Source organism: Lichtheimia ornata, assembly GCF_029851405.1.
Source record: "Lichtheimia ornata isolate CBS 291.66 chromosome Unknown scaffold00024, whole genome shotgun sequence".
In the NCBI taxonomy this organism is placed as follows: Eukaryota; Fungi; Mucoromycota; class Mucoromycetes; order Mucorales; family Lichtheimiaceae; genus Lichtheimia; species Lichtheimia ornata.
In genome coordinates this window covers 6,281-18,168 of record NW_026695344.1, presented here as the reverse complement: position 1 = coordinate 18,168, position 11,888 = coordinate 6,281, and the positions used below count along the sequence as shown (strand labels likewise).

Below are 11,888 nucleotides of genomic sequence, written 5' to 3'. Positions count from 1 at the left end.
ATGTTCAATGAGGGTATCCTTTTCGGATGTTTAAGATCTCTCTGTAACCTAAACAATCAATCCTATCGTTGCATCTCTATAATTATGGTACATTGTGGTGGTAGGAGGAGGACATGGTGTAGTCTTTGTTTGCGTATACAGATAACACAAATCTTTAAAACGAGATAACAGATATGACAGAATACACTGCATGTGGTTTGTCTCCGATTTAAAAAATGGGCCTTAAACCGGATCGTGTACCGTGGGATCAAGATCAAGGTAACCAGTAAGCTTCATGTATGTAATCTATAGTATATCTTTTGATGACGCTATGAAGCCAACGTTCGTTTAAGGATATCTTAGTCTCAAAGACGTGGTTCAAATTAGGAATGTGTATTCAATTACATAGCGTGAGTAATGAAATAGAGTGGTATTATGTTTCAAAAATTGATAACCTCCGTAAAAACGGAGGAGAATGAGCATTAACACATGCGGATCCAGAATAGATCACGCCGGAGAAATAGGGTGGCAACATAGACACAGCTTAATTAGATCAATGTGAACCAAAGGCTGTCATTCAAGTTTCCTGCTTTTGGTTTTCTATCATTTTTGCTTACACTAATTTTCCATTTTGGGTTGAGCGGAATTCACCATTGCGTAACCCGTTCTTGTGCATGACGTCTCGGTTTTCTGACACTGGAGTATAGTATATCATATCAAATTGAAGCATGACCTTAAAACACAATGAAGAAGTATATCAATGCTGTGGCATGTAGTACAGCTTCAGCTCCTCTTACAGGCATCTTGGGAAAAAAATGATAATGGATACTTGATCATCATCCTTTACAATCACTTTCATATCCTCATGACCTCTGGATTGGATTATATTTACTCACGAAGACCTATATCCCTACCTTTGCGTTGGTTTCGATCCCAGTTGACCATTACAAAGGTTAGCTTATTGCTGTAAAGAAAAAATTTGAAAGAGAAGCTTAGGTAGCAAAAGTACCCTAACAAAAGGACTAGCGTTACGGGATCCAATTGTTTTCACGTCGCTTACACAAAATGCATCAAGTACTATAAACCAAGCCATCCATCCAAGCCATCCATCCTCCATTAGAAGGTGCATCTTGTTGGCTATCATTTCAAGATCCAATTCGTTGGCGTTCTCGACCTGCCGCTTTGGATCGCTACGTTTCAGGGGGCATCATATGCAGTACTTAGATCAAAGAGAAACCGTGCACAGAGTCAGGTACCCGGTTGGTACCTTTCAAAAAGCTATAATCGTTTGTGTCACGCGGTGACCTTTACCGCGGCGAGATCATGCGTGAGATTTCAAATCGTGTAAGTGTTTATGCTCATCTTCATGTATATCCTCTATTCGATAGTTGACATCTTCATAATCCCAACAACCGGCGTATATAGTCTCCATGGGACATCATTGATTTCATGTTTCTTGCATGTATGCATTGTATCTTGATAAAGATTGGGAGCTGCAGTGACGTAGTAAGAGCACTTCTTGGCCATGCGCGCGTATAGATATAGTACAAAATATAGTACAAAGAAGTGAAGCAACGCGTGACCCAAAAACGAATTCCATTGTGTATCTATCTTGGATCATCTGCATCGGCCAAAGCCGGTAGCCATTCACCTTGAAACCCCTTACACACATTCTGCTTATTGATCGCCACCATCAAAGGTTACTATATAGCACAAAGAATAGGAGTTGTTTGCTGACAACTTGACTAATACAAATAAGCCGTATGCATTTACATTTATAAGAGCGATCGTCATAGAACGAAAGAACGTATATAATAATATAGTGTAGGTATTCCTAGTAACATCATTGGACGACGCTATTATAAAGCCTATACTCTTTTAAAAAGATGCCATCCACTATGTAGCACTCGAATAGCGACAACTAAACATGTCATGGTGAAAACAAGCATAGCTGAGAATATGATGGCCCCTCGATAATCAGGTATGTCAGTACGACTGACGATGGCGGAAGCAAGAGGTTGGCCTAGCAACAAGCCAAAGGTCCACATGAATAAAGCCCATCCCGTGCCAGCTGGTCTTTTGCTAGGATCGTTGACGCAATCAGGTATTATAGCCACCACAAGGGTATTAATACCACCTTGAGCGATGCCCATAGCCACGGCAAAAGCCCATAGGCTTGCCGAATTAGTAGCGGTCAACCAAATGGTCAACTGAAATAGGCAAACAAGGCAACCAGATAAAGCTGTCATGTTGAAAAGTCCGACATGATCACCAAGGTAACCAACTACAATGGATCCAACGGACATGCATGCGCTCAGCACGCCATTCATGTTTGTGGCAGACCAAGTATCAACACCAAGAGATTGTGCATACTGTGGTAGAAATCCCCCTGGAATCTATAACGATAATAGTGAGTATACCAACACCAACAATGATCCATCCACTCACGCCGAAAGCAAATGCACCAATGAAATGAACCCCTAGCAACAAAACGTATCTCTTATTGCGAAGGAGGGCAAAGTCAACAATAGCAACACCCTTTGTTGGTCGATTTAGCGGCTTGCATAATATAGCAGCGATACCACCAAGCGCCAATTGAAGAAAGCCAAGAACGCGTAAACACCACGCATACCCAATTGTTTCCAGGCATGCTGTCATCACGTTGGAAAAAGTCAAGCCACCTACTCCAAGAGATCCAATAACAACTCCCGTTGCTAATGAGCGACGTTTTGAAAACCATTCTAAGGGCCGTTGCATACAAGGATACCACATTAACGAGGTTCCAAACCCTGTCAACACTCCAATGCAGATATACAATTGCCAAATCTATATGCGTCTTTGTTAAAGAGAACAATGATACGACTATGTGTTGTATTTACATACCTCATGTGAGATGCTAGCAAGCATTAGTGATGATGTGCTCAATACACAGGCAACGCTGACTATGTATCGATCATCCATTCTAGAACTGAGCCATGCATAAAAGGGGCCAACAATAGGAGATACGCCTCCCAATAATGAGCCAATCCAGCTCAATGCAACCAGCTGGTTGGGATATTCCTCATTGTAATAGCTGAACAATACGCCCCATCTATATGATAATAACAACGTCACTATAATGGTAAACGAGACGCATAAAATCGTTAAGCAATAAGAGGCACGTACGACATGTAAAATCCCTGGCTAGATATCCGTATCCCAATCTCAATGATTAGCGATCTACATACATCACTTAGATATCATAAATAGCTTACGTTGCAAAGATGCCCTATTATCATTTGAAATCATTGCGGTTGATTTAGTATGCATGCCACAATTTCGGACCCACTGCTGGTGGTGGTATCAAGCATACATACACAAAAGCACCCAAAGACAATGAGCCAAGCTACCCAGCCACCATCTGGGGGTTCCTTTACTTCGATGTCGGATGTGACATCTATACTCGGAAATCCATCTTCGATTGCTTTCTCGTCAACACTGGTATCGTTTTCTCGTAAGCTCATGGAAATCAAGAGAGAATCAAAGAAGGATGAAACTAGATCCTAATCCAAGAAAACGCCATTCAATTGTGATCGTGATTCAAGAAGGCTTGTATCACGGCCTAAAGTGTATCATGTGTACCTGGTGCGTATACCATCTTAAGCTCTATCCTGTGGCGTTTTGGCCATATGAGCCATCGATCGTGTTACCATTCCCAAGCGTTGTTTATGCAATGGCGAATGAGGCTAGCCCATCATTTGCTAACGAGTTATTATCAAAGTAAGTAAGCACTCACAAATGAGAAGGCTTTTTGTAGGTGTATCACGTAAAAGAGCGCAGGTGGCTGTCAGCCTCACTAGCAATTGTAAGGTAACCATCAATCTTTTATCACTGAGACTCAAAAGGAAAGCTTGCAATGTCTAAATCCTTATTCGCTATATTGATCTGCTAACCAAATGTCCTACTTTATGTCGGCTAGATCTTTTGAAAGAGTCGAAATCCTCCTTTCATGATACGGAGCATGAAGACTAAACATGCTGATACAAAAAATATCATGCCGGAAAATATGATGGCACCTCGATAGTCAGGTTCAACTCCATCACCACGATCGATTATGTAGGAAGTAATAGGTTGGCTCAACAAACCACCAGGTGCCCATGCAAAAAGAGCCCATCCGATAGCAGCATCAACATGATCTAGGGGTACGTAGTCGTTGATGAGAGCATAGATAATTGCCATATAGCCGCCTTGTGCGATGCCTTGAAGTACTGCAAATGCCCACATGCTTGCTTCAGTCGTTGCAGTGAGCCAAATGGCAAAATGGGCAATGGCTGCAATTAACGCAGAGAGTATTCCAATATTTAGTCGACCGCTCCAATCAGCCAAATACCCCATTAAGACCTTTCCTACTGCCAGGCATGCCGATGCAATGGCGTTGATGTTGCCGGTAACCCATGGATTTAAGCCAAGTTGTTCTGAATATGATGATACATACGCAAATGGGACCTTTAAAGAACGACGTTGTTATCCATTGTGCATCTCATAGCATTCCTTGATATACTCTTATTAACTTACACGCAAGGCAAAGTTACCGAGAAGGTGAAGGCAAAAAACAATAAGGTACTTTTTGTTCTTGAAAACGCGTAATTCAAGAATGGGCACGTTCTTTGTTTTAGCAGGAGGATTGAGGCGAGCACAAGCAACGACCGAAATTCCCATAAGTAGCAATTGCGTAAAGCCTACAATACGCAACCCCCAGGCATATCCCACCGTTTGGAAACATGCTGTGAAGATGTTGGAGTATACTAAACCTCCAATTCCACCACCTGATGTAATTATGCCGACCGCTAAAGCTCGATTTTTTGAAAACCATTCTAATCCACGCTGTATAGAAGGAGACCAGACAAGTGATCCTGCAACTCCCGACATGACTCCGATAGTGAGATGTAGCTGCCATATCTGAAAATTTCGTGTCTTAATGGAAAGCAATGACACCATGTATGTAATTACCTCGCTGGCGATACTTGCTAGCATCATAGACAACCCTGCGAGAATGCAAGCGATAAAAATCAAATATCGATCATTGAACTTGCTGCTCATCCATTGATAGAATGGGTTTGTGATTCCGCACATGAAGAACCACAGTGAGCCGACCCAACTAAGAGCAACCATATTGTTGCCAGGATATACTTGTGTGTTGTAATAGTTGAAGAGAACTCCCCAGCTATTGTACCATTTCACGCTATAATCAATACACTGCACATAGATGAATGACTTGTAAATGTAGCCGTTGATACTTACGCCAATGAAAATCCTTGCCTACGTACAACGTTGTGATGATGGTTTATTACTACTTAGTCCTTGGGCATCAAACGTTCAGGTCTTACTCACGTGGCAAAAAGCCCCTGTACAATTCGATTTAAGCGAGATGACCCTACTTTCTTTTGCTGCCAGTATTCGTATATTTACCAAGAATCCACCAGCTACAGCAAACCAAGCTTTCCAACCACCATCGGGTGCGTCCTTCCACTTTTCATTTATTGAGATTTCGTCGTCAACAAAAGTCGTTTCTTCGATCGTTCTATTCTCCACATCAGCATCACTTTGTTTGCATGTCATTATATTACAAGGTTTAAAGATGGGATGAATCAAGCGTGTCTCATCAGCATGTGCTTAAATATGTTTCAAAAGCGCTATTTGTGTAACTATACTAACGTACACCTGATTCGGATGGGCGTTTTATAACATCACATATCATACAACAAACGTTATGCTTGGTGTTTACGATATTTGATGATCCAACCCAATCTCGCTCATGACCCTGAAACGCTGCGATTCATTTTTGTGTGAAAAGAAGCTTCTTTAGAATACATTAGTGTGTGTGGCGACTTGGTCACGTATGACATGAAATGACAGGTTGTTGCACAAATGGATGACGATTGCCATGATAAAGAAACTATCCATCATGACAATGACAATGAATTTACACGCAGATACCACATTTGGAGCAGCATGATCCATATTTGGAGTAGGGTCACACATTGGCTTTTCAGATCCAGGAGTCAACTTGCATAAGAGTGCACGGACCTAATTGATACCAATCCTGCCCACAGTAAGACCATGAATAGCTTTTAATTACAAGGACTATGCTCAATTGAAATCTTGAGTAGTGGTTGCTATAGTTGACCCAAGTGTATAATTCATTTTGGAGGTACATGTGCACATCAATGACTGTAGCAGGCGGGGTGGGATGGAGTGCACAAAGTGGGATCAGCAACAGGACTTGCAGTTACGCACCCAGGAAATTCACAATGAGAACAATGTCAGCCAACCAGATTCATTCAGTCATCAACCACGGTAATACACATACCTGGCTCTTGATCGCAGAGACACTTTCCCGTAGGATGGTCATCCACTGATTTAGCCCCTACACAGTTGCCTGCACTGGATCCTTGGCCTTCACCACCTCCCCAAATACAAACAAGTGTGGTCCTCGGAACTCGCCCCAGCCGGCATTCCCCAAACCAGAGTGGTGATCCTCCAGCCAAAGGAGAGGTAAAGAAAGCTCTTTGACAATCGAGCAATCATAGATGGCCACCTACGGTAAAACTCATGGGATAGGTATTCTTGCTGGATTTGATATTAGTTAGCAACAAGGAAGGATGTACAAGGCGATTGTATTCTTTACTTATCTTAAGATCACTCGTCGTCGTGAACAATGATATCCTTGAAGAATAGACCAGGCATCTGAATACGTTAGCATTGTCACCAATACGTTTGACCATGTGTTTGATTGAATACCTTTTGGTGCGAGATTGGCATATCTTGGAATGGAATGGAAGATGGAAAAACTTGTAGCTGGTTATTCAAAGCGGATGGGAGCTGGCTTGTGTGTAAGAAAGACTAGGCCAAATGACGGCTGCGGATCAACGTAAAGGATGATGACACCAGATGAGATCTTGCTGTAGCCACTAATAAGGGATGAAACATTGTTTATCATCTTGAAAGATAAGTTGAAAAGGGAGGTGCTCTGTACTTACCTTGTCACCATATAATAACGGGATATCCTTCAAAGCAAGCTGATAATTTGAAGACACTATGAGCATGAGTGAGTGCCATCATCAATGTTTATAATAATGCATTTGTACAAATACCTTCTGACACATTTAACATTGCACAACTTGAAGAGGGAAGAGAAGGAAACTTGCTGCAGGTCATTCAAGGATGGGAACTCGCTTGTGTGCTGCGGAACAAAATGAAGGAGCGAAAACACCGCATGATGACACGTTGGACCCACAGGATTGGATCTTGCTTCAGGCAATACTAAGTAATGCAACATTGGTCACCATCATGAAAGGGGGATTTGTTCTTTGCTTACCTTCATATCACACAAACGCGAACAACAAGTGATAGCCATAAAGAGAAAGCAAGCCATCTGAAAGAATAGTAAGCATTGTCATCAATATTCATAATCATGGGTTTGGTTGGATGCTTTGGCACGACATACCTTGAAGAGTGAAGAGAAGGAAACTTGCTGTTGGCCATTCAAGATGGATCGAGGCTCGCTTGTGTATAAGAATGCGGAAGCCGATCGACTGCTGTGAATTAGCAAGAAGAGGGATGAGGATCAGGCCGTAAACACACGTCAATACTTTTCAAACGTACTCTGCTGGACTTTGACAACAATAAAAAGGGCACTATAACATCCACAGGAAGAGGACATGTTGCAGAAGTAGGGAGAGAAAGCAATGGTCGATTGTGGAAAGGGGAAAGAGCAATGAAACAATGAAATAGGCCAGCGTTCGCACTCAAGTACACGCGAGGAGTGGCATGAAAGTTAAGGTCCGCTGATGTATGCAATTTGTCCTCGTTTACAGAGGATAAAAATGGGATGCGCATCCTAGGGACACTCCATGGCAAGGTAATGATAGACACCTCCAAATACCTGCTAAAGCAGATGTCGAATACAATGATTTACAAGCTACCGAAATCATTGACTTGGCTGCTGGTGAATACTACTTGCTGAATACTGTATTGCATTGACTTGATAGGTTGACATGGTGCTTTTTTTTATCTTATGATCATACACATGAAGGCTACATCGCTTTGTTAAATCCGAAATCACTTTTCACCCCGGTTAAATATTTTCCGGTCGGTTCTTCAAGAATTCAGGGCATACAGCAACAGGGAACAAGATAAAGAGCGCCCTTCTCCCACTCCCGCTTCACAACGATGCAAGGTAAGACCAACTCCATTTACACTCTCCACACCACTAACTTCTGGCATTGCCAACAATGCACACCGTCAATGGATGAACAGGTGGTCAATGGCGACACATTCAGTTACAACAAGCACGTGCGCGATCTACCCATGACACAAGCTTCCATTCCAATAAACATGTAAGTTCAATCGCTGCAATTCCTTTTATTGTTCAAATCGAACATTGTGGTACTAAAGTACGCGTCTAGGTTGGTATTGTCTCGTCTATACAAGACCCAATGTGGCGTCGTGTGCATTCCTTACCGAGTTGTCCACAATGAGAGTTCTCAAGACGCCTTTACATCGCCTCTTTTGGGTATGCTGACAACGAAAGCGTGTGGATTGGGTTTGCTTCTTATCTCACATTGCGTTTATGGTAGGTTGAACATGTTGGATGATGGTACCTCTGGCAGCAACAGGATACGGATCTCAAAGCAAGAATGCTGTATGGTTGGCTCAATGGTATGCGTGGTATTCGATCTACAAAGCAAAACCTGTGAATTAACGAGACTTACAGTGAAACAGCAGCAAGACAATGTGGATGACATGGAGATACGGTTTTATTTGATGCAATGATGCTATTGAGGAATACCACAAGGTAAGAGGTTCATTGTGGGATTGGTTGGATTCAAGTGGACTTACCAAACGCCATACAGTGGCAGAGCCTCTTTCAGCGATACTATTATTATCACGGCTGCACGTCAAGGATGTCATTGTATAGTACTGTGCTCTCCTGGGGAATTTTGGCCCGGAAACAGTGTGACTCAAGATGCGGCCTCAGGGATTTAAAAATGCATCCGCTGTGCGCACGGCCTCCATCCAAGTACGGCTATTGATTTCCTTGCCTACAGAGAGAAGGTGGATATCTCTTATGATGCCAATTTCAGGATCCAATGGTACATATGGTGGCATACCTTGGCGCTGCAGGTTGATTATTGTATTGCCTTCGGATGGTGTATTTGGTTGCAATTCCTTGTGATCGCGATGGTTCACGACGTCGTGTGTCTTCCTTACCGAGTTGTCCACAATGAGAGTTCTCAAGACGTCTTCACATTGCCTCTTTTGGGTATGCTGACAACAAAAGCGTGTGGGTTGGTTTTACTTGTTACCTTACATTACATTTACTGTAGCTTGAACATGTTGGATGATGGTACCTCTGGCAGCAACAAGACATTGATATCAAAGCAAGAACGCCGTACGTTGGCTCAATGGTATGCATGGATGGAATTGGATGTACAAAGCAAAGCCTGTTAAATAACGAGCCTTACAATGAAACAGCAGCAGCATCTACTGGATGGCATGGACATACGGTTTAATTTGAAGGCAAAGACGCTATTATGAGAAATACCACAAGGTAGAGTGTTCATTATGATGGGATTGGTTGGATTCAAGTGGACTTACCAAACGCCATACAGTGGCAGAGCCTCTTTCGGCAATACTATTACTATCACGGCTGCACGTCAAGGATGTCATTGTACTGTACTTTCCTGTGGAGCTCTACATGTTGTGCCCGGGGACAGTGCGACTCATGTTGCGGCCTTAGGGATTTAAAAATGCATCCTCTGTTCGCACGGCTCCATCGTTTTACGGCTATTGATCTCCTTGCCTTTAGAGAGAAGATGGTATCTCTATTGATGCACTTCATCGCGTCGATCCACAGGAGAGTACCGGTACTATGACGTTTCTTTGGCTGTGCGCTTTTATTATTACTTTACATCCTGATGGCCTATCTGTTTCCCAGGTCTGTGGGTGATGATTGCGTGATTCAGGTATGTAGGACTCTCATGCTTTTTGGAGACCTTTGGTGAAACGCCTACCATTATTTAGAGGGACCATTGCAGAGAGCCGCTTGTCTTTTGGTGCTTTGGGGTTTACAAGATCACAGCTATGATTGCTAAGTAATGTTGACAATTTTTTATGGTGCATCTTTTATAGGCGAATCATGTCAGCCATGGGGGAAATGTTTATGTCTTTGGTGGTGTCAACCTTTATTGCGTCTCGGGTGGTTGGTTACGAAGCAACGGGCGATTTCTCTGGAGAATGTCAGCCAATGAACGTCTTTTATGAGTGGATTGTATCAGCAACAAACAACAGCATACATATCGTTGGTTCCATATCAAGCTTTATCCCATCATCTGGTTCTTATCGTTATCGGCAATTCGGTGGGCATCCTGAAATGAAGGTCTCTTATCGATTGGTCACATCAGCAGCAACGAACAACTTGTATATCTTTGGTATCAGCAAGCTTTCTATCTCTTGGTGGTTCTGGTTATTGGCGATTCCTTTGATGGATCTCTACAACTATACGTGTCTTATGGATGGATAATGTCATCAACAAGCAATGAGAGTCCGCGTTGACATCTTTGGTGTTACCAAGGTCATTTATGCATCTCCTCGAAGCGGTATAAATTCGTCAAGCTGCATTCGATTTCCAATGAAAAACGATTGCCATTCGCTCTTTAGCCATATGTACGTCACTCCGCAGGATCTGGTTTGGGCTTTTCGATGCACAATGCTTTCTCGATTTGCATGTGGTCTTGGGCAGCAAGTTGTCTCGTTGGCTCTCTTTTGTAAGGGCTCTTCGGCATCATCGCTAAGTATGCTCTCTTTGGTGGTATTAATATTACTCCAACCTTCTCACTGTGTTCCCATCAAGTATCATTCCATCACTTACAACCCGAGTGCCAACGTAGCGGGTCTTATCAGCAAGCGGACGATTGCAAAGATCGGATTGATTTGGATATCAGCAGGATTTCGTACATATGGCTATCATTGGTATAGTTATGATCCATTCTATACAACGCCTACCGACCTTCCTCTTTATTATAGTATGTGGTCTATTCAGCAAGCCACTTGTCTTCTGGTTCTTTGGGTTATCATGGATGCAGCTGTCATTGGATGTCGACATGTTTCGTGCGTATGGCTATCATTGGTACTGCTGATCCATTCGTTCTACAACGCCTGCCAACCTCCGCCTTTATCTTAGTATGTGGGCATTTCATCAAGCTACTTGTCGTTTGGTCCTTTGGGATTTTCATACATGAAGCTGGCATTGGTAAATAACGATCCATTCTTTCTTTCAATGCCTACTAACACCCTCGTAGCTGGGTTATTCAGCGAGCTACTTGTCTTGTTCCCTTTGGATTCTTGATGGATGAAGCTATCATTGGATGTCGACAAGGTTTTATTCATATGGCTTTCATTGGTAAATAGTGGATGACCCGTTTTTTGGCTCCAACCCAACCAACCCCCTCTTTTATTATAGTATGTGTGCTATTCAGCAAACTACTTGTATTTTGGTCCTTTGGAATATTCATGGATGCAGGTATCATTGCTAAGGATCTTTCTATGTGTTCGGGAAAGTGTTTACCGTGCATCGTTTATAGGCGAATCATACCAGGGCCAAAGAGCAACGTCTACAGCATCCTTCAGTGTCAGCTTGCCTTATTACATCGTTCGATGATTTTCATTACTGTACCACCTATTGCACATTTCCTTTATAAGCATCTGCAGCGGCAAGGCAACAAGTTCTCGCCAAGTTTTATCGTGTTATTGTGGTCTAGTTGTTGAAACAACCCTTTCACTGGATATCCTGCTACGCATGCCTATTTATCGGTGGATCATATCAGCTACAGAAAAAACGCCAATGAGCAACAGAGCCCACATCTTTA

The 11,888-nt window shown here is 42.7% G+C and overlaps 3 protein-coding genes across 3 annotated transcripts; 1 reads left to right on the top strand and 2 right to left on the bottom strand.

The window, feature by feature from the left end:
* Positions 1-1,847: 1,847 nt before the first annotated feature.
* Positions 1,848-2,940, bottom strand: O0I10_005740 (uncharacterized protein; the record flags this gene model as incomplete). Its single annotated transcript, XM_058485778.1, has 3 exons — positions 1,848-2,375; positions 2,428-2,805; positions 2,863-2,940. 3 exons carry the CDS (start codon positions 2,938-2,940, stop codon positions 1,848-1,850), a joined length of 984 nt encoding a protein of 327 aa, XP_058343301.1.
* Positions 2,941-3,933: 993 nt separating this feature from the next.
* On the bottom strand, positions 3,934-4,992 carry O0I10_005739 (uncharacterized protein; the record flags this gene model as incomplete). Its single annotated transcript, XM_058485777.1, has 3 exons — positions 3,934-4,464; positions 4,534-4,917; positions 4,969-4,992. The coding sequence occupies 3 exons, from the start codon at positions 4,990-4,992 to the stop codon at positions 3,934-3,936; spliced, it is 939 nt and encodes a 312-aa protein (XP_058343300.1).
* Positions 4,993-10,159: 5,167 nt separating this feature from the next.
* On the top strand, positions 10,160-10,543 carry O0I10_005738 (uncharacterized protein; the record flags this gene model as incomplete). The annotated part of the gene is made up of 1 exon (XM_058485776.1): positions 10,160-10,543. The coding sequence occupies one exon, from the start codon at positions 10,160-10,162 to the stop codon at positions 10,541-10,543; it is 384 nt and encodes a 127-aa protein (XP_058343299.1).
* Between the last annotated feature and the right edge of the window lie 1,345 nt (positions 10,544-11,888).